Source organism: Tasmannia lanceolata, unplaced genomic scaffold, assembly GCF_043159265.1.
Source record: "Tasmannia lanceolata isolate RefF3 unplaced genomic scaffold, GAP_Taslan_0.1 ptg000005l, whole genome shotgun sequence".
Classification (NCBI taxonomy): Eukaryota; Viridiplantae; Streptophyta; class Magnoliopsida; order Canellales; family Winteraceae; genus Tasmannia; species Tasmannia lanceolata.
In genome coordinates, this window is record NW_027518682.1 from 6,985,321 (window position 1) to 7,011,029 (window position 25,709).

Here is a 25,709-nt window from a genome sequence, read left to right on the forward strand (position 1 = left end):
TATAATGGCATAAGTATAAAATTAAAGGAATAATAAATGCACTTTGGTGACCACGACCAATGGGGGGGGGGGGGGGGGGGGGGCTCTTGTACCTAGTTTTGTTGTAAGGGCACCCTTCAGTTTAGCATTCCTCAACAACATGCGTGTGGCCGCACACACATAAGTGTGCGAAAAGAAAGAGAACCCTATTTGGTTTTCTCAATTGGTGAGAAATTGAGAGGGTATTTTTTTTCTCAATTTATTTTGTGTACGATCTTGTTTGCAGGGCATGGGAAGGGGTTACAGTGTTAGGGAGAGAACAAAATTATGTTTCGTTTTCTCCCTAACATAACTTGTGGGTCTCAGAGTAATCCACCATAATCTTTCCAAGTTTCCATTCTCATAGTGGAAGATCGTGATCCCGCTCATGAATGTAGGCATCCTTGCCGAACCACGTAAACTCTAATCTCCGTGTGCCCATCTTGTGGTTTATTTCTTTCTATTAATTTGTACGCGATCGATCGGTTTAGCATTGTGTTAATTTGCTTGTATCATTTTATACGTGACAAACTAACATGGGTGTCATTTCTAAGCTTAAGAAATGACAAACTAACATAGTACGAGTGTAATTAAGAGTAACAGGCCTATAGCTTAAGAAATGACATATTAACCTATAGAGCTCTTTATGCATGAAATTAAAGAACTATCATGTGGACAAACTAGCATACCACCAGTGTCTACAACTTGTGGGTTGCAATAAGAGGCCTATTTTCTCTTTGATTCATGCTACTCAACCATGGAAAAACTTTTCTAAAAAAGGTTTCCTTTATGAACGATATTTCCAAACTTTGGTAATGCCCTTTTAGGTAAAAATTACATTAGCTAACTTAATTTTACCTTAAAAAGGGGTTAATAAACTATGAACAAGTATTTACCAGTTAAACAAAAAACCGGAAAACCTTTTTATGGTTGCCAACATGTGATTTCGTTGCTTTGTGGGATGCCTTGGATCTAATGACATCTCTAATTATTGTCCAGGAGAAATAATTTTAAAACTTAGTCAACTACATAATGATGCCCTGTAGTGATATTGATGACTGAGCCGCACCTCACTCTTTCATTCATCCATGGGAAGTAAATTCGAAGTAAATTCGTACTTCCTCATTAATAACAGAGAATTTATATGGTGGCTGCCCTTCACATATAAAGGGTGCTCCATAAAGGTAAAAGTAAAAAAAGGGAGTTTGATCCGGATAAAAAATTAATGGGGAGGGTTTTTTCTCTCTCTGCCCTTGTAGTTTGACGGTCGGCCACAATATAAAAACTCTTAATAACATGTTTACATGTTTCGAAGATAATTACAAAATTCCTTGAATGATTTTTTTTAATGGCAAAATTCCTTGAATGATTAAATCCTTGAAAAAAATCTATTTTTTATGCCTAGTTCTGAACTTCAAAAATTCTTGAATAATTTAAAAAAAATTATATATATTTTTGAATTAAATGAAAATTTTCTGAATTGAACTTAAAAAGTGGCGAGAAATTTAAAATTACTGAAAAGGTGTTGTGGGGGAAATCGAACCAACACGCTAATCTAATAAGCACATGCGCTTAGCTATCCTTCCATTGTCTTGTTTAAAAAACACACAATCGGTGTATCACATAACTTACAGCATGTTGAGCTGAAGTTAGTAATTTCATGAAAAATTATTAGACCAAAAATATACAACTCTAGACTAGCAAAAACGTATGTAGAGGCTGCGTTTTTTGTCATTTGGATGCTGCAACTGAATTACAAATTTACCGTTAAATTTAATTAATAATTTTACACTTTTTATAAAAAGGAAGAAAGAAATAATATTTCCATTTAATTAATAATTCTAAAACGTTTTTTTGAAATTGTGTAGGATTTCTACAGTAGTGTCCTTAGTTGTCTCTCTATGTTCCGAGTGACGGAATACAAGTTGGCTATTGAACTTTGTGTGCAACCATTGATTAGTACTTTTTTATATCGGTAAGTTGGGTTTAGGCGGAACCGTACCAGAATATCAATTAAAGAAAGATGCATGATACAATAAAAGAAACAAGGACACACTCCAATCCTTAGGACAAAGCCTAAGGACGGGGCAGAACAACCAAGGACATGTTGTCCTTAAAAATGAAACTCAAAACAAGCAAGAGGAGTGACAATACACATGATCTCTAGAGACAGTCTCCAAATTAAGACCCTATTGAAAGGTGTCTTTCATCTTCTAGCTAAACTTTCTTGCTCCCCTACTCTTCCCAACTTATGAAACCTTGGGGGTTTTTTTTCTTTGATGGAGGAGCTCTATTTTATTTTGTTTGCGGTGATCTTCTTTATCCGCTTCCTGTTCCGACTCACAACAAGCAACATTGGATTTTTTAGGGTTCCATATAGATTAATACTTTGTGGGCCTTGTAACCATTTTGTCTCAGCCGTTGATTCCAGCAGAAGAGGAGAATAGGAAAGGCTTGTGGACAAGCATGTTGTTAAATCTGACTTCAGAGATAGCAATCAACTCATTACAGAAAGCTAGTTTGCCAGGAGAAAGGGCAGAATCCTACAAGGGAGATTAAGAAAACCCTAGGCTCCTCCCACCAAACCCAAACCGGCCTCTTGGCACTCTCTCCTGATTGGCTGGCTTTCTTGGAATTTCGAGTTTCCAAGTTTACCTTTGACAGGTGCAGTTTAGGGTTTCTAGGGTTCCACAAGAACGCAAAATTGCCCCTCGGTCCTTGGCGCGATTGGGTTCAAACATGCCATGTGTCCATCTCTGATTAGGTGGCAATTTTTACCCCTTGCACAGCCTTAACAACAAAATCTTTTATCTTTCACCATACATGTGACCATTATCTATATCCTGTGATCCCAAGTTTTCTAACTCGAGCCTAACTTTGCCGAGTGGATCCGATTTTTTTGCTGATTTGACTCTATTTTATGTCGATTTGATACTCCCATGGAGAAAAGCCCAATTAATTGGTAAAAGAAAAATACAAAAAATACAAGGGTTGTTAGGTTCCTTTCTTAGACATCCATTTTCGGGCTCACGTGATGGTATTTGATTGGATTGGTTGATAAAAATGGCAACCACAAGGCTCTATTTGGATTGTAGAAATTGTTAGAAAAAAAAAAGGAAAAATAAAAACTTTTTCAGAATTTCTTGTTTTTCCATTGTTTGATTACAAATGGAAAAATTGTAACCTGAACAATTCACAATTGAAGTTTGTTACGTGCACACATGCTATGATAAGCGTGTTAGAAGTTTAGTATTTGAGTACATTAATCTCTTAGTGGCGCTAGTATTTAGGGCAGTTTTAATGCTCTGCATGGATTGTGTTTATTTGGTAGTCGTACATCTTATCTTTTCCCGATTTTTATTATCGAGTACTTGAACGTGTGTTAAGCTATTTGAAGGAGAAGGAATCCTGCTAGAGCCTGGAGAGATACCTTGAGTTCTTGCCAACACTTGTGTTAACGAGGCTAAGTTTCCTGAATTAAACACATCTTCGGTTCATTACTGGTGTTTATCTCCCCGTTGTTTCCTTAGCACGATAGGTACTTCAAAGAACATAAGGACCCTCTGCTCAGTGCGTGGCCAAATCATATCATTTCCCTCTGAATTATAGAAGCTAAATATTTTTGAAGAATCCAAACAAGGCATAAGACCAACGCAATGGCAGTGAGAACACCTTGATCCTAAGCCCTTGATTCATTAAGCCTCATTTAGTGTTCTCTTAAGAAAATTTAACACATTGTTTTTGTAGTGCATTATCTTACGCATTGGATGAAGACTGCGTAGGTCAGATTAGGATGATCTACAAGTTCAAACTGTCCCATTACATGTGCCTGTACGGAACTGAAAATTACTTTGTTGTCTTTGATTCCTACAATGGCCGTTCTCTTGGTCAATATAACCTAGGCAACTTATAGGGTACACAATGGGTCCTCTTAACGAGGACTACCCTATGAAGTTGACACGTTGCACTAATCTGATCCGTTAATTTGGTCAGGGCAAAAAGAGTTTTGTCTTTTGATCAAGATAGGCCCCATGGTGGCCCACCAATATAAACAAAGCTATATGACCCAAGTAATTATATCTTCAACGTCTCCAATGGGTTATGTTCGGCCTTATTCCCCACATGATCCCCTGTAGGAAACAGAACGGCCCGTGGATGATAATAGTAAATCGACGGTGCCAGATCCTCCACGTGGAAGATGTGATCCAAGTCCCCAGATCCTGCCACGTAGCACAACGAAACTGCGAAGCTGGATTCACGACATCACGCGTGCGTGTCACGCCCCATCATACCTTGTTTTGTTAGTGGGTCACGGCTGTCACGCGTGCTACTTTGCGTGCACGTGCGAGGGGGAATGAGAGGAGAGAAAGAAACAGAAGATGCCAAAGCAGCTATAGCATGAGCAGGGGCCGTTGCAGGTGAAGGGGATGAGGGAGACAAAAAATGGGGCCCACATGCGGTTAAAGGAAAAGGCACGAGGAAAGTAGGCCTTCTGCAATCATAACCAATCAGACGCTTTAGTCGTTTCTGTTCCCCCCTTTCTGTATAGAGAACACGCGGTACTTACGCAGGAAGCGTATTTAAACTGGGATATTGATATTGGCACTACCTTCTTCTTCTGATAACTGCACGATCTTATCTTGTCTTTCATTTTTTACAGCTGTTCATAAGAAGCCATCACTTATCAGTGCCAATTAAAGCAGAAAAGACATGCTGAGTTCGTGCAACTGTTAAAACATGGTAGTGCTGATATCAGCAGCTCAAACGATGGAGGCAATTTATGTCATTATTATAAAATTATAAGGGTGTTTATGGGTTTTCATACAGCTGATGTCCATTTCTTTCCGGCTTATAAAACAAAGTGAGCTTTTTTTCTGATCATTTAAAGAAGGCCACAGCATTGGAAATGGCAACCAAATGACAGAAATAGCCTTGAGGATTGTGCAGGAGTACCATCCGAAATCGGCTTTTAGGGTCTTGTTTGGTCTATTCTTATTTCTGTTTTCTTCCTTTTTTTGGCCTGTTTTCTTTGCAATTATTGCCTGAGGTTATATAGTTCTCAAACTACGGAGCTGTCCTTGAATTGTAGATGTTCGTAGAGCTCCTGTTGAAATAATAAATTATTTCCTGTCAAAATAATAAAGTATTCATACGTATACAAAACAAAATAACAACCAGGATTTATATATTTATAAATAGCTAAAGTAAAACGTATTTATTTAAACTGTATTTATAATGGAAAAAGCAGCTTCATTTATTCGTATTGAATTTGATAAATATTTAATATTTTTTGTTTAGGAAATTTTGATTTAAAATAGTGTTTTTCGTTGATTAAGTGATAGATCATGGACGACGCAGAAAAAGGCTCACAGAACTAAGGAGAGATGATGAGCATTGAGAAGCACAAAAATCAAAAATTAAGATTCACATTCAGATCCTCTGATCGAATGGTTAATAATATTATACAACACTATGTGATCATGGATTTTAAAGTATGGACTCTCTTCTACACTCCTATCTGATCCCCAAGTATTTCTACATACTGTTTTTCCTTTTGTTTACTGTTCTAGATAATGTTCTTCTGCAGAATATTTAGTGGTCACATCAGCTTTTTCTTGGTGACATCAGCAAAATCTTGTCTTGAAAATGGTGGTCTCTCTTTCTCTCTCTACCCTCTCTCTCCACTCATCATAATATCTTTCTCTAATTAATGCTTGTCCCCTCCTTTGTCTCCAACCTTTACCCACATAAATTCCAGGAAAAGAAAAAAACCCGGCAACCAAACGGAGCAGTGCATGTCAATTCCCTACTAGGCTTCATTGTATCTTGGAGGCGTCATTAAACATTAATAGGGCTTCCTTACTAGGCTTAATTGTATCTTGGAGGCAATTCACGGATCCCCTTTGCACACTACTGGTGGGGGCGAATCTTGTCTTAAGAAAAGTGATTTCACGCCTTAAAGCAAATTTCTCCAACAACAATGAAGAGCATTGAGAAGCACAAAAATAAAAAATTAAGATTCACATTCAGGTTCTCTGATAGAATGGTTAATAATATTCTACAACGCTATGTGATCATGGATCTTTAGAGTAGGGACCCTAATGAACGGTCTAGATCACTCTTATATCGTATGAGTGGACCCATATCAACTTACAATAACTTCTACGCAAAACAAATTTACAAGGAACAAAAGAAAAGCGTCGGTCCATTAACAAAAGCTTACTAAAGTCAAACTGACGTAAAGAACAGGATCTGCGTTCAAAAACTAGATAAGGACAAAAGTGCACCTCGTGATGACGGATTTACCCTCAGCAACTTCAATACAAAAGTGACAAAACAGTTTGTCTCCATTCCATCCAAGAGGACATCTTAGTCTTTTACTCTTTTTCCCCTCTTGAGAATAATTTTGAAAATGGAAAAAATTTATTTTAAAATCACTTTACATACTAAAACAATTAAATAATATCTACTCAGATTCACATTACCCCATTCTCGGATCCGATGGAGAATAGTGTAAGACCTGTCAGTGAATATCTCACTGTTTAAGGTTTTTTTTTTTATATTTTAGTATTCGGAAGCGGGAAGAGAAAAAGAAAAGAGAACAGAAAAGAGAGAGAGGGAGAGAACAAAAGGAGGAAAAAGAAAGAGACAGTACTCATTAGTATATAGTAGTTGAAGTGCATTTTCCCTCCTTACAGAAATCCACTATAATCATCATGAAAAACCCTCTCCAGCCAGCACTCGCAAAAAGCACAATTCACAATCCAAATCCCTCCTCCCTTAAATCCACCCCCTCAAACCAGAAACCCCTCAGAGAATACCCATCAAAACAACCATACCATGAAAACCACCTTGTTAATTCTCCTTCTCCAAACCCTCCTTGTTTTTACAGCATCTCTTCCTCTCCAATTCCTCTCTCTCATCTCCCTCAAAACCGCTCTTAAAGACCCTTCCTCTTCTCTTCATGACTGGAATTCCAACCTCCCTGACTCCGGTTTTACAAAACCGCCTTGGTGTTCCTGGACCGGAGTCACGTGCGATGCCAAAACCTCGGAAATTATTTCCCTCGACCTTTCCCGGAAAAGTCTTTCCGGCAATATTCCTTCTGAAATACGCCTTCTTTCTAACCTAATTCACCTCAATCTGAGTGGTAACAGTTTTGAAGGACCTCTTCAAACCGCTATTTTTGATCTTCCAAATCTCAGAACTCTCGATATCAGTCACAACATCTTTTCTACCCTCCCGCCGGGAATCTCCAAGCTCCGATTCCTCACAATCTTCAATGCCTACAGTAACAACTTCGGCGGAGCTCTGCCACGTGACATCGCGAGGCTCCGGCACCTGGAGCAGCTCAATCTCGGAGGAAGCTACTTCGAAGGTGGTATTCCGGCTAGTTTTTGCGGTTTGGATAAGCTCAGGTATCTTCATTTAGCCGGAAATTATCTACGTGGACAGGTTCCACCTCAGTTAGGGTTTCTGACTCGGCTCGAGCATTTAGAAATCGGTTACAACAGATTCAAAGGTGGAATTCCTTCGGAATTTGGACTATTGTCGAATCTTACATATCTTGACATTGCTTCATCCAATTTATCGGGTCAACTTCCGCCGGAAATCGGTAACTTGACTCGGCTTCAATCGCTGTTCCTTTTCAATAACTCTTTTTCCGGCGAAATACCGGAACAGTTTTCGAAACTCGAAGCTTTGAAAGCTCTGGATTTGTCCGATAATCATCTTTCTGGTCAGATTCCGGTTAGTTTTTCTTCTTTGAAGGAGCTAACGATACTGAGTCTGATGGACAACCTTCTGACTGGAAGGATTCCTGAAGGTGTTGGAGAGCTTCCGAATCTCGAAACTCTTCTTCTCTGGAACAATTCACTGAGCGGAAACCTACCGCAAAAGCTCGGCTCGAATGGAAAGCTTCAAAAACTCGATGTTTCTTCTAATTCTCTTTCTGGTCCAGTTCCTCAGAATCTCTGCTTTGGAAACAAGCTCTTCAAGCTTATACTCTTCTCAAACAACTTCGATTCAGAGCTTCCTTCATCGTTAGTAAAATGCACTACTCTCTGGAGATTTCGGATCGAAGGAAACAAGCTCACCGGAGCAATTCCATCTGGTTTTGGTTTCTTGCCTAACCTAACGTTTATGGATCTGAGCCAGAACAATTTCTCCGGCGAAATTCCGCGAGATCTCGGCAATGCTCCGAGACTTCAGTTCTTGAACATATCGGAAAATCCTCTCGGAAGTTCTCTGCCTGAAAACATCTGGACGGCACCGAATCTACAGATTTTCTCGGCTAGTTTTTGCAATCTGAAGGGAAAAATTCCTGATTTTGTTGGGTGTAAGAACTTGTATAAGCTGGAAATGGAAGGGAATTCTCTCAGCGGGAGCATTCCGTGGAATATCGGAGATTGTCAGAAGCTCCTGAGCTTGAAACTCAGCAAGAACGAGCTCACTGGAATAATCCCGTGGGAATTAGCAACTCTACCGTCGATCACAGACGTAGATCTCTCCTGTAATTCTCTCACCGGAACAATCCCTTCCAGCTTCGATAACTGCAGCACGTTAGAGAACTTCAACGTTTCTTACAACCTCCTCTCCGGCCCTGTCCCGTCCTCCGGCGCCATTTTCCGGAACCTCCACCCGTCCGCGTTCTACGGAAATCCCGGCCTCTGTGGAGGACTCTTGTCAAAATCCTGCTCGCCGGAATCCGGCGACTTAGGGTTCCGGCAAGAGCAACCGAAGAAATCCGCAGGTGCGATCGTGTGGATTATGGCCGGAGCCTTCGGGATCGGACTTTTCTTACTCATCGCCGGAAGCCGATGCTTCCACGCGAAATATGGCCGGAGTTTCGGTGAGGATTCGGCGAATTCCGGCGGTCCGTGGAAGTTAACGGCGTTCCAACGGTTGAATTTCACGGCGGAGGATGTTCTAGAGTGTTTATCGATGAGCGATATGATAATCGGGATGGGATCGACGGGAACCGTTTATAAGGCGGAGATGCCAAGTGGCGAGATCATAGCCGTTAAAAAACTGTGGGGTAAACAGAAGGAGACTGTGAGGAGGCGTAGAGGGGTTTTAGCAGAGGTTGAGGTTTTGGGGAACGTGAGGCACCGGAATATAGTGCGGTTGCTTGGGTGCTGTAGTAATAGTGAGAGTACGCTTTTATTGTATGAGTATATGCCGAACGGGAGTTTGGATGATCTGCTTCATGGTAAGAATAAGGGGGAGAATTTGGTAGCGGATTGGTTGACGAGGTACAAGATAGCAGTGGGGGTGGCGCAGGGTATATGTTATCTGCATCATGACTGTGATCCTGTTATCGTGCACCGAGATCTTAAGCCTAGTAATATTTTGTTGGACGGTGAGATGGAGGCCAGGGTGGCAGATTTTGGTGTCGCTAAGCTCATCCAGACCGACGAATCCATGTCCGTGATCGCAGGATCCTATGGCTACATTGCGCCTGGTATGTCCTATTCCTCTTTTCCTTGGTTGGTTATACTATCGTCGTGTGTTTGACTGCTTGTTTTGTTGTACGGGCGTATCTTTGTTCGATCTAGATCGTCCGTTTGATAGGCCCAAATCTAGAGCCATAGCGCTTGACTTTCCGTTAGATTAGACCTTTTAACCGTTCAGATCGGACGGTTAAGATCATCCGATCTGCATTGTTTTTACGCATTGGAGATCCATGGTTGGATCATCCGCTAATGGGACAGCCAAGATTGATAGTTGGATCCACATTCTATTGCAAATTCAAGTCAACTTGTTGACCATCATGAAAAGTATATGAAGCATGCGGCCCCACCATAGATTGGATCATCCTAGCCTTTGGATTGATGCTACTTTTTTATTGTTCTTTTGAAAGCTATTGGAATGGGATTTTATACTCTGTGGTTGTCTGTCGACTCACATTTTTTTTCAATGTAGCTTAGCTTATGGCCTTTTATGCCTTCGTTTTGTATTTGAGAAAGGGAGTTCCTAGGAATATGTGTGGTGAATACGTCACGTCCCTATCTGGGGTAGTTTTGGGCAAGGTTTAAAATTTCGGTTTCGGTACCGGTTTCCGACCTTGAAAATTTGAAATTTCGGTCGAAATCTGGTACAAAACCCGAAATTAAAATTTTATTCAATATTAGAATTCGGCCAAAATTTCGGTGAAATATTAAATTAATATTTAAAAAACAGATTTTTTGGAGAAATTTTGGGAAAAACCGAAATTTCGGCCGAAATAAATGACCGTTTCGGTTTTGGGTGATTTCGGTGTCGGTCTCCACCGAAATCCGAAATTTAAAACCATGGTTTTGGGTTATTTATTTGAAAAGAAACCGTCAATATTTCTCTCCTTTTTTTTATTATTAATACACCAGTTTAAAACTTTGTCAAGTTTAAAACATTAAATTTTAGAGTAATGCTAGGGAAACCAAGAATTGGACCTAAAAGGGGACCAGACACATTGATTCACGCCACATATCACTTTCCTAAATTTTAATATTAAGAGGTGCTCATTTATGACAAATTCTGATGTATCTATATTACATCTAATGGGACAACTTGGGTGACCCTCGATGTTATTTTAAACCTTATAAATGTCAATTTCTCTATAGCTTTTAAATTTCTTATACAAGTAAATTTCTCTATAGATAATTTGATATTATCAAAGCACGTATTTTTCACATGAATACATGTTTCCATAAATGTTTCCTTGTAAAGACTTTAGCAAGAGAAAGTAGAGCAGGAACACCTAGTCAAATAATACAAACTATTCATCCAGCTGTGCCTTGGTATGAGTGGGCGATGCCTCAAAGATTCCACTTCCCTATTTATCCTTACACTTGATTTGTTTGGTCTTAGATAAATTTGTGTGGATGACCATCAACAAGTGGGGCCCAATAGGTGAATTGTTTAGATCATAAAAAAGTGGGCCCACTTATACAGTAAACAAGTGCAGTTAGTGAAATATACACGCGATTCTCGGTGTATGTTCATACACGGAGCTCCATTTTCTAATTCCCCCTTGCTTTATCTTTGCTGTTTGTGATTTCTGAGCTAATCCATGTCTTGAATCTTGCCTAACAGAATACGCTTACACACTGCAAGTTGACGAGAAGAGCGACATATACAGCTTTGGGGTGGTCTTAATGGAGGTTCTAAGCGGCAAGAGATCCGTAGATGCCGAATTCGGAGACGGGAACAGCATTGTGGATTGGATGCGGGCTAAGATCAAGAACAAGGAAGGAGTCTTAGAAGTTCTTGATAAGAACGCGGGAGCGTCATGTGCCTCAGTGAGGGAGGAAATGATGCTGGTTCTAAGAGTGGCATTGCTCTGCACTAGCCGTAGCCCTGCGGATCGGCCCTCGATGAGAGACGTGGTCTCGATGCTGCAGGAAGCCAAGCCCAAAAGGAAGATGCAAGGAGGAGGTGGTGTTGGTGATACAAATGGTGGTGGAGGTGGAGGTGCTACCCCTTTGGCACCCAAGCCCGCAATTGCCTCTTAATTAAACTTGCTGGGTGTTTCTCTTTTTTTCTACTTTTATTTGGGATTGGTATAGATGATGGAATTTTATAAAGTTTTTTTCCTCCTCTTTTTCCCTTCTTTTTTCTTTTTGGTTTGTTTTGGAGATCATGTAAGTGGGGTTTGGGTTATGAATCTGACAATTGACTCGTTTAAATTTCAAGGCTCAATGAATGATTGTTAGAAAATCAATATATTAAGAGTTGGGCAGCTGATGCTTCTGGTTGGTAGAGTATTCATATCCACACTCACTTCTTTTCATTTGGTACTCAACATTGTCTTATATGAGAATCTGAATCAAGGCCGTATGGTCCAATGACATAAAGAAAACAATTAATGTACTACCTCCTATTGTTATAGCCCCTCATATCACAACTACTACTATTGTATATCCCGTTGCACCCCCTGACTTTTTATTCGTCCATGGACCACCAATGGCCATGATCTATGGTATTGTAGTGCCAAGATTGACCAATGGTCTAGACTTATGGTCATCGAATGACCATTGGGGGGGACGGGAGAGATGATGTAGGACACTTTCTTATGTTTTCTAACTTAGTTTGGTAGGTTAAGAGCCTTAGTCGTAGCTATAGTTTGAAAATAATTAGAAGAGGAGTTTTAGCTATAGTTTGTGTAGGGGCGTAGGGCAAAGTTTTCATTATTGATATAAACACAAGTTCGGTCTTTGTCTTTTTTTGTTTTTTTGTGGACTCAAGTGTTTTCATCGAAGAGAGATGGTTCTCTTCATCAATAGGTTTAAGACGGTGATCTTCGCCTTCTCTTCTTCAAGCTTCCATTGTATCAAGAGAGCAAGTGAGTGTTTAAAATGGGAGTGATTGGCCTATTTACAGCCTTCCCATGTTATGTTATTTCTACATGTGGGCTTATTACTGTTTAAAACCCTAATAAGGTGAAAATACTTGAATTGATGAATAACTAGGAGCAACAATTTAAACTCGATGTTATGTTATTTCTACATGTGGGCTTATTACTGTTTAAAACCCTAATAAGATAAAAAAAATACTTGAACTGATGAATAACTAAGAGCAACCATTTAAACTCAGGTGGTGATAAATTCAACCCCCCCCCCCCCCCCCCCCCCCCCCGGTCTTCAACCCCTCGAATTGAATTTCAAACTATTTGTTAGAACTGGCATGCCCGCACATCCACCATAGACCACACACACCACCTGCACTGACAGGCCACACCAACAATGTTTGGACCGAAACTATTTGTAGTGAAAAACGAAGACTCAGAGAAGAACATGACTAAGATACAAGGGAGTCCACTCGGGAGAGTCTATGGAGACGCGGGGGAGTTTTGAAACTATGCTTGAGAGAGCATGGGAAATTCATAAAAACATTGGAAAAAAAAGAAAAAAAACCCTAATCGAACTTGTTTTTTCCCCCCTGTTTTTCATGTTACTTCCCGTGCTCCTCTCACTTCCGCCCTCTCAAGTAGGGTTGCATCTCGGATTGGGTATTACAAAACCCTATCCTACCCGAGAAATTATCTCGGGTCGGGATGGGTCGAGTTATTTATACGAAAACCCAGGATTCATAAACCCAACCTAACCTAACAAGAGATAGTTTCTCAGGTTGGGTCAGATCAGGTTTTGAATGCCCGCGCAGGACCACGGGCACTTGCATGGGCGAATCAGCCCTTTACTCAAGAGATCTTCGATTATTTCAAAGATAGTAGAAAAATTCCAACCAAAAATCTCTATATTTACGTTTTCTTATCACATACCTTATTACCTCAATGATTTTATTTTATTTTAAAGAAAGACACTAACTTTTTATTTTATTCAAAATATATTTAAGAGTCATATCGGGTTTAGGGTGTTTTTTCTTTAAACCCGATCCGCCCCATGATTTCTAAACCCAGCCCATGTTATTTTCGGGTTGGGTCGACGCAGGTAGGGTAAACACGACCCAAGTTGTAACCATACCGTCAACTCCTCATGTCTTTCCCTCTTATCTCGTCTCTTACAACTGGCTGGCTAATATTCCATGGATATTTTTTCTTGATTACCAAACTTGCCCAACAAGCTGTCAGATTGTGGGACTTCCCATGACGTGGAGATCCCGTTGATTATTTTTTCTTTGATAATTCACTCTTGAAAAGTCACCGATTAGATCGTTATAATGACCATTTCTTCAGACAACTGGTATGGTTAGGTTATAAAGAAACGGATCCAAACCGTTCATCTAGCGGACCCCATTGTAGATGAGCCATGCCCAAATAATTACCCTGAGTCCTTCGATTTTTGGAGTTTTTGCCCTTGAATGTTCACCGAAAGGGTTACCTTAAACAGAGAACTGATATATTCGCCCCATATGTTTCCATGAGCATTCCCTTGTAGTATATTTATGACTATTTTACACTGCAAGAGGGTGGCCCATGGAAGAAAAAAGAGCGAATATATCATTTCCCCTTAAACGAGGGTCACGTCAATAGTTTTTGGCGCCATGTTCAGTGAATCAAGGGCATTTTTGTCATTTAAGCCCTATCGAATCACGCGTTGTAGACGTCGTGGTCGTTAAGTTAAAATAAATCGTCAACGGAGTGTATTTGAGAAGACGGACATGGACTCTGTTCTGTTTAATTTTCTGCCAGAGAGAAAGCGTAGATTTTTTAGACTCTCGTAAAAGCGATTTTGTTTCTTGAAAGGGGAGTAATCAAGATCTTGAAGTGAAATTTTCGTGAATCCTTTAGTTTGAGATTTTTTCCGGTTATAGAAGTTTTATTGTACAATTATTAAGAATCTTTCACATTCGGAGGTGTATTTCTCTGGATTGAAAGACATAGATTTAATTTTAGCTTCTGTTTGGGTGAATTAGGGTTTTCTCTTTTGAATTTCTGTTCTTGTTGGATCTAATGGCTGAGGAGACAACAAATTCGCGTTACGTGAAGCTCACAAAGGAACAAGATGCTCCAATGGAGGATATTAGGCCTGGGGAACTCAATCAGCCCGTTCAGGTTCCTCAGGTTAGGGTTTTCCCCCCTTTTTACTTATTAGGGATTTCTTCAGATTGAATTGTTAAGGAGGTTTATTTTTCCAAAAGAAGGCATAAATGGGCCTTAGATTTCAATTTCTTGATGCAGAATTCTGTTTTAGGATCGGTTAATTGTTGTTTTATCTTTGTTATATTCTAGGGTTTACAATGTACTATCCTTATCAGTGTTAGATGTATGCTGAAATGTGTCAGTTTCCAGAAGATGATTAGAAATGATTTGAACTGATATTTTTCGTGTTATATTTTTGGCTCCAGATGGTAAAATTGTTGAGTTATTTGACATTTGTTGGTACTTTTGTGTAATTTTTGGGGAAATGTTGTTTATTGTGGTATAGGATTTCCCCAATTGTATTGTGTATAGAGCATTCTGATTTCATCATTATTTGAAGAGTTGGATGATAGAGATCTTGTTAATGTTAAGCTATTGATGTGCATTTTATAACATAATTTTATTGTAATTGGACATTGTTTCAATGTCTTCCACCATTTTAATATATTTTTGTTTTTTTTCCTCCTAAATGTGGAGATGCAATAAGTGGACCATGTGAAATTGTTTTATTCAGTCAAGGATATTGGTATTGATATTTTGTGAAGGATATTTCTCCTAAATGTGGAGATGCAATAAGAGGACCATGTAAATCCATTGGCTGCTTATGTTGGACTTGACATGATGTTTGCGTAGCTGCTTCCTTGTTGGACAATTGTTGATGTATTGGATAAAATCTACTCCAGCCTTATTAGTATGGCTTTATCAATTCTGTGGGCATTCTGTTTTGATTGAGGATTTCATTGTGCTTTTAGTTTTGAAGCTGCTTTTGTATAATAAACTGGGTGATTGTGTTATTGGGCAGTTGAACGTTCACAGATGTAATGAGTGTGGGCAACCCCTTCCTGAAAGCTACGAGCCCCCTGCTGATGAACCTTGGTCTACTGGGATTTTTGGCTGTGCTGAAGATACAGACAGTTGTAAGATTTTCTTTCTCCTTTATGCTGGAATTTGGAGACACTTTTTTTTATTTTTTATATCTGGGAATTAAATTGGAGAGTATTTTTGGTGTTTTATTCCTATCCTTTATGGTAAAAACCAGATAGAGTGTGCATGTTCTAGAATATAGAGGATTTTTCTTGATTTGATATGTAACATGCACTCAAAAGCACCCAAGAGACGAGCTGGATTTTGAAGTTGCATAAAAAGTATTCTATATCCAGCAGATAAAGCCCATGTAATATGCACTCATAAAAACTTTTGTGCTTTACTTAGCAGCATCAGTGTATATTGGTGACCGTTGTCGCATTAACTCTACACGTGTATTCCTATCTCATTCTGTTTTTCACTATCATGAAAATGCATTTTATGATTTGCCTTCCTTAACCATGCTCTCTTGAAGAGTTCCGTTCCCACTGAGAAACACTTTTTTTTTTTTTTTTTTTTTATCATAGTTCACGACTATATTTACATTTTATGTAGTGATCACTTAATATTTAATAAGCATGATTCCAAAACCAAGTTGTATTTGTATACTTTGGGTTTTAACTTGCATCTAAGATATGGATTTGGTTTTTCAGTTTAACATTTGATGTGGGTGGATGCCCTAATCATCATTATCTAAAATAGGTTAGAAGCAACCTTCTGTCATAATATAATTAAAATGCAGAACTGAGAATTTAAATGAAGGTCTATGAATAAGTGCTATTAAGAATTTAAATGAAGCACTGTGAATACGTGCCATTGCTTATCCCAGTGTCTAAAAACTCATTTTTTAGTAGGTGTTTGTTTAGAGACCTAGCTGACCTGGTTTAATTTGTTAGGAACTCAGTTTAGTCAAATGAGTCAATGGAACAGGCTAAATAGCTTGAATGACAGTGTCCTAGAAATGCTGCATTCTCGCCAAATAACATCTTCAATGCCTGAAATAGGTAACAGAGAGACACCCGCTTTCAGTTCTGGGCACACACCCAAGTCAGTCTTGGATTCCATATACCTCCACAATCAAGTTTGTATTTGATAATTTATCTATCAATCTCTACTGGATGCTTCCTAAGCTCCGTTTGGTTGCCGGAATTTTTTTGGTTCTTGGGATTTCTGTGGAACAAAAAACTCTCTGGGAGATTAGTGGAAAAAAAACTCCCTGGAAGTATCCCGGTAAAATAAAAATCCCATGTTTGGTTGACCGGACTATGGTGGGAAAAAAAAATGCTTTGTTTGGTTGCTTGACCTGTTGGGAAGGAAAAAAAAATCTTCTGCAAGCTTATTTTTGGTTCCTGGGATTATTTTGGTTACTGGGAGTTTTTTTTTTTTTTTTTCAGGGTAGGGTTTCGGGCGGGGTTATTTTGGTTTTTGGGATTATTTTGGGCCTAGGAACCAAACATGGGTTTCCTGCGGGAATTCCACAAAAGTCCCAAGAACCAAAAAAATTCCGGCAACCAAATGGTGCATAAATGAATAAGACAGATCAAATTGTGCTGTTCCCTTACCTAATTACGCTCACTCATTCATATGTATGGTGTTTAGTTGTTTTTAGCTCATTTTATATTTATGTTGTCAGATGTAAGTACTGATTACTGAATGTTGACAGTTGGTCTTTATGGTTCTTTTGGAAACAGCTTAAGATGTAAGAATTAAGATATGACTATAATGAGGTGTGGGGAGTTCTTTGTTATCGTTTTCTTATATTTTTCATCTCATTGGTGAGCTCCAATCTTTTCTCTCCCACTTGCTCCAGACAAACACCAACACACGTGCTAGTATTTCTATAGCTCTTTCCCAGGTTTTCTGCTGACAGAATTATTTTTTATCACTTTCTCTATTATCATTTCTCCTCATTTCCACTGTATAATACGTAAACATTTTTCACTGTCCTATATCAACTAAAATCTTGGTGCTTGGTGCCTTCAGGCTGGACTGGAATTCTCTGCCCATGTGTCTTGTTTGGGCGTAACGTTGAAACGTTGAAAGGAGACATTGAGTGGACCAAACCATGCATTTGCCATGCCATTTGTGTTGAAGGTGGCATAGCCCTTGCTGCTGCAACAGCGCTTTTTCATGGAATCGATCCGAGTACATCGTTTCTGATTGGTGAGAGTTTATTATTTGCTTGGTGGATGTGTGGCGTCTATACCGGTCTCTTTCGACAATCGTTGCAGAAGAAATATCATCTCAAGGTGATCTCCATTTCTTTTGTTGCATATGTTAGCCACAGCACCAATTTCCACATAAACAATGCAGACTTTCCACATAAATTCCCGGACAGGCACATATTCACATGTATGCATACATGTGCATCTTATTGAGCATGCACATGATTGGGATTCGGTACTTACGTTTGCATGCATCATGCATATTGTTTGATGGAAGGGCACACACATAGCTGGTGAATTCTTATCAAGACCACTGCTCCCATTTTTTGAGATTAAATATATTTATGTTGAAATTGAAAATGCTCTTTAATAAACGACTGAGGGTTCGAAGAGGCATTAAGTTACATGAGAGGTGATAGCTTCTTTCTTCCTTCTTTTCCCTCTTAACTGAACAATTTTTACTAGAAAGCTAGAAGAAAGGAACACAGTGACAGATTGGTCAATGGGGAAAAGGCTACACTTACAATGAAACAACTAAAGGTGAACATGATCTCCAACATCAAGCGACTCCCTTTTGACACCTTCCTTAACCAACTGATCCACCATAGAGTTAGCTTCTGTCCAAACTTCACATCTAAAGTCAGGACAAGCTCAATAACATCTTCAAAAGTGTTGCCTTCCTCCAAGGATAAGATAGACTCTTGGGATGCCCACATAATGACATTCGTAGAGTGTTCTACAATCATCAATGGCCAACGGTTCAGATTTCTATCCAACTATAAACCTTGGAGCAGTGCCAAAGCTTCAGCCTCATTGGAATCTCTAATCCCGATAGGGCATGAGAAGGCCATTCTTCCCTTCCCCTCACTCACCAGATTATACAGTTAGGATTTTCTTCTTAATAATATAAAATCTCGTTATGGTTTTTTGAATATCCTGCTATTCCTTTCCTTCTTATCATACACCACATAGCCACCGTGCATAAATTCCTAATGATGCTACCTCATTGCAGCGGGGGGTGGGAATCAGCCATCTAAGCTTCAATATAAGGGAAATGGAGCCATGCGTCTTCTTAAGTGGTGGTATATTGGCAGTTATAAAGAACCATGGAATGCTGAAGCTTCAGCCTCATTGAAATCTCTAATTCCGATAGGGCATGAGAAAGCCACTCTTCCCTTCCTCTCACTCACCGGATTATACAGTTAGGATTTTCTTCTTCATAATGTAAAATCTCGTTATGGTTTTTTGAATATCCTGCTATTCCTTTCCTTCTTATCACACACCACATAGCCACCGTGCATAAATTCCAATTGATGCTACCACTACGGGGGGAGAAAATCAACCATCTAAGCTTCTATATCAGGAAAATGGAGCCATGCGTCAACCTTAAGTGGTGGTATATTGGCAGTTATAAAGAACCATGCAATGCTGAAGCTTCAGCCTCATTGGAATCTCTAATCCCGATAGGGCATGAGAAGGCCACTCTTCCCTTCCTCTCACTCACCGGATTATACAGTTAGGATTTTCTTCTTAATAATGTAAAATCTTGCTATGGTTTTTTGAATATCCTGCTATTCCTTTCCTTCTTATCACACACCACATAGCCACCGTGCATAAATTCCAATTGATGCTACCTCTACGGGGGGAGAAAATCAACCATCTAAGCTTCTATATCAGGAAAATGGAGCCATGCGTCAACCTTAAGTGGTTGTATATTGGCAGTTATAAATAACCATGCAATGCTTTAGTTGGTATGCTGTGTTACTTACTGATTTAGGAACCTCTTCATCTCTCAACAAGACTCATAGAAATGGATAAAGGAGGTGCGAGTTGAAATTTTGCAGTCACGATGATCATTATTTCTAATAAAAAAAATCAAATTTTATGGTTATGTTTAAATAAATTTTATGGGCCCTATTAAGGGATAACGTGAACTGTAATTTTGGAGTCAGAAATTGGAAAGTTTTTTGTACCTCTAATAGGTGTCTTTTGATTATATCAGGCAATTTAATATGGGATCATAATTTAGGAAAGTTCATAAAACTAATTTAGAGATTTTGGTTATTTTGGAGAATTTCCTATTAAAGAATAGGTAGTGGATTATGTTATTGGGAAATATTAAATTTACTTTCGATTTTAGTTAAGGCTTGTTTAAGTTGATCTAAAAACTGAAATTGATAATAAACTAATTGTTAATATTAAGTTTGCCTTCGGAGGACTTCTTTTTACCATTCAAATAAAAAAAAGAAGTTTGTCTTCAGTGATGCTATGGACTCATATACTTTGTTTTAAATTTTGGTATCAGTTTCAGTTTTAGTCGCCATGAAAATAAAAACAATTCGGTTTCGGTTTGAAATTTCGGTAGAAATCCTAGAAATCCACAGAAACATAAGGAAACATATGCAAATGATAAAATTTAAATATGAAACTTTAGGAAATGCTAGAATAAGCACATATACACACATAGAAACCATCACATAAGTAAGACGACCATCCATAATGGTTTAAAAATATCGAACACCTAGTGACATACACTGTCGCTCATGTTTGATAATTTAGTGCATAACAAATTTCACACGTATACATGCACCACATTTCGCATGCAATTCATATAAATATAATTATGTAATACATAATGATATGGTACACCACTGTTACCCTTACGATTTTGGTCTATATGCATTTCCGTTGTTTTGATTTCGGTTTCAGTGGAGATGGAAATGGAAACATCTCGGTCATTTTGTGTTGGTTTTGGTGGAAATTTAAAACCATGCTCATATATATATATATGTGTGTGTGTGTGTGTGTGTGTGCGTGCGTGACCATCGCACAAGGCATTTCTCTCTTGGGCTGTTGCATGGGAGAGCAGCCACCTCAGATGAATTAAATGAATCAGACAAATCTGAGCATGTGTGGCTGCTCTCTCATGCAACAGCCAAAGAGAGATATGCCTTGTGCGATGGTCCCTAGCAAATCCCATATATATATATATATATGTGTGTGTGTGTGTGTGTGTGTGTGTGGTTTTGATGGGCTTTTTGAAGGTTATTGGGATTTGTTATTTAAAATCTCATGTAGCATCATGTTGCTACATATATTGGTGGTGTGACAGTTCCATTCAAATAGATTCTCTTGTTCTTGAGGATGAAGCTTTAGAATGAGAATAGATTGGCTATTGAAATGAATGGATTATTGTTTAAAATTCTACGATGCTTTACTTTCGACTATATTTCTTTCAACTTGAATTTTTCACATTGATGTCTAAGGGTATGAGAACACATTCTAATTCTGTTGGCTACAACAAATTGTGCTTGAAAAACATTAGAATCATATAATATTATGATGCAAATTTTCAACTCACAAGTAGGATGAAAATCTTAAGCGGTGAAATATAATGTGAAGAAGAGAAGAAAGAAGAGAAAAGGAATCACATTTGAAGAGCTTGTATTTTTTTTCACTCATCTGAAAATGGGCCATCACAATGTGTTATACACATGTTTACACAAAAAGACATAAATGCCCTTAATGGATGCTATTTGACTCTTTATAATATCCTTGAGCTGGTATGTTCCGTGTAAAATTCTCAGTTTGTCAATCAAAATTGTGTTATGATCTGCTATTAGCCCCTGAGACCAAGGAAGGCCCCTTAGTGATGGAAAATCAGAGCGCGCAACGACGAACGACAGGGGACCAAGGATCCTCGAGGAGGGTTACAGGGTTTCATCGTGGTCCCAGGAGAATAGCAAGAGACAAAGGAAACCACGGGAGAGTAACAGGGCTCAAGGAAATCTGTCTCAAGCGGACAAAGCACAATAAGGGAACTGGTGTCTAGGAGAAGAAGACAACCTCATAGAGGAAGGCAACTCGGCAGTGGCTCGCAACAGAAGCGATCTGAGATTTGAAAAAGCTGTGAAAGAGAGAATGGACCAAGGGCTAGGGGATTCCAAGATGCAGACTTTTGAACCTCTAACGGAGGGTCCAATGATGGAGACGCTTGAAACTATGGTCTTCACTAGATTATAATATCTCCATGTGCTTAGAACAGGTTTGAAGGCAAACGGCAACCAGGGCTCTAGAGGCGAGAGAAGCCCCTCCTTTGGAAGAGCAAGGAAACACATTATTGAGAGAAGGGGAGGTTATCCTCGAGCAAGAACCCATTGATCTACCATTAGGCTGGGTTCTCAGCGAAATCTTGCAACCGAATTTTATATTAAATACTAGCAAAAGTATTTGAGGCAAACTGAATGTGCGGTGGAATGACACTCTTCAAGCATTGGAAGCAATGAGAGCTTCAAACTCTACCAGATTGCGGAGGATGTGGTTATCGTCAAGGTTTTAAATTTCGGTTTCGGTAACTATTTCGGACCCCACCGAAATCCGAAATTTCGGCCCTAAATTCGGTAATAATTAAAAAACATTATTTAATAAATTTTGTAATGGTTTTTTTTTTTTAAATTACATTAAATCGAAATTTCGGTCGAAATTTGGTAAAGGGTGAAATCTGGAATTTCGGCAAATTTTGGTTTCGGTCCCCACCGTAATCCAAAATTTTGGATTTCGGCCCCAAAATTTAAAACCATGGTTATCGTGACCCCCCTTGACATCTCCCGAACTAGCGATGCAGAGGTCGCTGACGGCGACAGGATCCCCTTTCAAAGTGTTATAACCATGGTATATGAAATTTGAGAGCATCCTACCTGCTTCGTGGTTGGAGATTTCCAGCGTCCTTCCTCAGGCTTGGTGAGAAAAATAACTTCAGACGGATCGGGCTAGAACAGGAGAGGTCCTTGCTACTGATGCGTCATGCGAGGCGGCCCAAGGATATGAGAAAGGGAAGCTGCTAATCCAGTCCTGACTAGCTGCTCCAAATAGCTTACCAGTCCCGGTTGCAGTTGATGCGGACGTGTATTGGGTGATGGCTCGCCTTATTAGATCCAATATAGGGACTTTTAGCAACGGGATTAAAGAAGAAGATGCAACCATGGCTCCTCCGAGAAGAAATATGGAGCAACAAGTAAGCAGAGCCCAAAAGCAGGGGACGAAACCAACAATAGTTGGTTCAATTTTTCCGGCGGCTTTGGTGCAAGCTAGCGAATGGGAAGATCCAGAAGAGAGTGAAAGTCTTCCTGGACCATGTGCCGCTGGGACGAAACAAACATTAGCCATGATGCTTTACTCCTTGTCTTTGTGAGGACTCAGTCGGGCCCCATGGTGGGTGCCAATATGTTGCTACTTGAATCCGGCTCGGGTCGATTGAAGGGTCCTTCCTGGGTCTAGCTGGGGCAGAGGATCGACCGACAGGGTGATCTACAGTCAAAGAAGGTTTGGAATGCCCGAGGTCATAATCATGGGGAGACCCTTCGACACTGAAGTCAGTAGAGGCAACAGACAGGGCTAAGTGCCAAGTGCTTGGAGTCTGAGTGTTCAGTCTCTCGTACCTGGATTCAATTAATGGACTGGAGTCGAATTCGAAGTTGAAATCACTCCCCATACTCCCATTAATGGTGTGAGGGTTTCCCTTTTATGTGTGGAGGTTGCGTAATTCATGGGTGAAGATGGCATAGTCGCAATGGCAATCGCTGGCATTAGTGCCTGTATCGGTGTTGCATGGTTGTTTAGGTGTGGCGTACAAAAAGGCATGATTGGCTCTGACACTGCAGGCAGCGCATGGCGTTGGCATGATTGTTTCTGACGCTGCGCTGTCCTAAGAGCTCCAAGATGGTGGTGGATTGGGCGGTAGAGTGGTGTATGATGTCTGGATGCCGTGTAGGCTGGAGGTCCCATGTTAGCTGAGGACTTGGGTGCCTGCTGAGGATCCACTTCTTCTATTCCATATGGTGGTCATTTGTCTGGGGTCTCTCGATCCATGACACGTGTCGGTGCCCAATTTTACCCATAACAGGATTCATGCAGTGCTCTTTGTGGAATTCATATATCATTATCCAATCATAATTATTCATATATTTATTTGATTATTCTATCATGGTTGATCTAGTGATGGTGCAATAAAAATAATGTGTATTGAGATTGGTGGCAAGCAACCCATGAAAATCAGCTACAGAAGACTATGCCGTAATGTATGCAGTGCGTGCCATGGATGGTCGTACAGAGCTAGTGATGATGATGTGCACAGAAATATTTAGGGAACGGTAGCCTTTTGTAACTGGTTGTTGATATTTTTTTCTGTGATTGTAGAAAAAATGGAACATAAAGAGGGGAGTGTCATTATCAAAACATGGGAATGCATATACAATTTCCTAAATATGTATTATGTATGTGATTTAGTCATTTCTTCTACTGTTATTGCTTGCAGAACTCGCCATGTGATCCATGCATGGTTCATTGTTGCCTGCACTGGTGTGCCCTCTGTCAAGAGCACCGGGAAATGAAGGGACGCCTGTCTGATAATGTTGCCATGCCCATGACCATCATTAACCCACCTCCTGTTCAAGAAATGAATATGGTCGAAAATCAGGAGACTGCTGAGAATGGTGTCGACCACACTAATTTGGAGATCCAGGCTTTGTAGTTTTTTGGTAAGAAAAAGATTTTGTGGAGGGCAGAACACTGGTTTAGTACTTCCTTCCCTCCTTTCTGTGTTCCTTTTTGTTTGGTCATTTGGGACTGAGTTGATAGGAACTCATGGCAACTGTTGGCATTTGAAGAGCTTTGTTTTATGTCTGTGGCCTTATCATTTCGTAGAAAAGGAAACACTATACATGGAAGAAGTTCGTAACAATTTTTATTACAGGATGAATGTCGGTGTGTATTTTCATACCAAATTTTATTACATCACCACACTCCCCCTGCTTTGGATTAGTTGGACTTTTCTACTCTGATAAATTTGTAGTTCATGGTTTCCAGTTTTGTTTTAACCGTCCATTTGCATTGCATCACATTGAAGGATCAGATTGTTTGGCCGTTGCTATTTCTGGGCCCCACTCTATCTGGCCATATTTTCAGACTAAAAAATAAGTGCGGGCGAAACTGCAGGTGGGGACCACTTTTTCTAAACCATTGATTTCTGGATCCCAACCCTGCATTGCTTCGAAAGTCTTCCCCACTGTATGATGCTAAGGGAAAAAGGGAATGTTTGGGAACCGTGAACAAAATATTCCCTGGTATATTAGTGGGGGCCAGTTATGAGAGGGGAGCTGAGAGGGAGGGACTCGAGAGGGTGGCAGCGAGGGTAGCATGGAAAGCCCAGGGAAAAAACTAATTTGAATTTAAGGGATTTTTCATGCTTTTTTACCAACTACATCAGAGGGTTATGATTAAACCCCTATGAGATATATCTAACGACTATGAATAGGGGTGCAAGTTTGGCCCAGTCAGCCCTGAGCCCGAACAGGGTCAGGACTGGATTTTCTAACCCTGAGGGCGGGTCAGGGTTCATTTTTTTTTTACCCTGACTCAGGTCGGGTGGGTTTTGGGTTAATGCCTCGGGTACCCTGACCCGGCCCGATCCTGAGTTTTCTATTATAGAATTGAACCATCTGTGCATGTTTCTTTTGCTAATGTTTTCTATTATCTTGGATTGATGTTTCTTTAGATTATTATTATTAATTGTCTCTGTTGCCCGCATGTTGTTGAATTCATATTGTCTTATTTTGTTCCCTTTCTCTGTTTATTGATCATTTTGTTCCATATGATAAGTGGTTGCTTTATTTTTTGCACTCTTAACAGGTATTTGCACTAAGGTCAATTAGGGCCTGCCCGGCCCTGCCCAATCAGGGCGGGCCAGGGCCAGCACAATACCTTGTGGGGCGGGTAATGGGTTGAGGTTTTCCGGCCCTGACTCAGGGTCAGGGCGGGTCAGGGCTGAGATAATGGGATCCAGGGTTGGGCTAGGGTTTTGAAAAACCCGACCCAACCTGACCCTGTTGCAGCCCTAACTATGAACATGTGTCACATCATAATCTGTTGCCCAAACTAGAAAGCGAGTAAAAAAGAAGAACGATAAGTTTACGACGGTGATATTTTCACCCCCTGCAGTATGTATTCGCCCCCTTTTTAACGTGATTTGACGTCAAAAAGCATTAAAGTTTCCCACCGTTCCTGTCATAAAGGGGGCGAATGCGTAC

At 39.9% G+C, this 25,709-nt stretch overlaps 2 protein-coding genes across 3 annotated transcripts; both read left to right on the top strand.

Annotated features, from left to right (window-relative positions):
• Positions 1-6,657: 6,657 nt before the first annotated feature.
• PXY (Leucine-rich repeat protein kinase family protein) lies at positions 6,658-11,742 on the top strand. The gene is made up of 2 exons (XM_077379288.1): positions 6,658-9,481; positions 11,092-11,742. The coding sequence occupies exons 1-2, from the start codon at positions 6,859-6,861 to the stop codon at positions 11,508-11,510; spliced, it is 3,042 nt and encodes a 1,013-aa protein (XP_077235403.1). The 5' UTR covers positions 6,658-6,858; the 3' UTR covers positions 11,511-11,742.
• Positions 11,743-14,067: 2,325 nt separating this feature from the next.
• LOC143877300 (PLAC8 family protein) lies at positions 14,068-24,394 on the top strand. Of its 2 annotated transcripts, XM_077379290.1 has the most exons (5): positions 14,068-14,221; positions 14,371-14,518; positions 15,399-15,513; positions 17,444-17,709; positions 23,939-24,394. In XM_077379290.1, the coding sequence occupies exons 2-5, from the start codon at positions 14,408-14,410 to the stop codon at positions 24,152-24,154; spliced, it is 708 nt and encodes a 235-aa protein (XP_077235405.1). In that variant the 5' UTR covers positions 14,068-14,221; positions 14,371-14,407; the 3' UTR covers positions 24,155-24,394. The 2 variants fall into 2 exon arrangements, with proteins under 2 accessions (XP_077235405.1, XP_077235404.1); XM_077379289.1 differs by having other exon boundaries at positions 14,081-14,518.
• Positions 24,395-25,709: the final 1,315 nt, after the last annotated feature.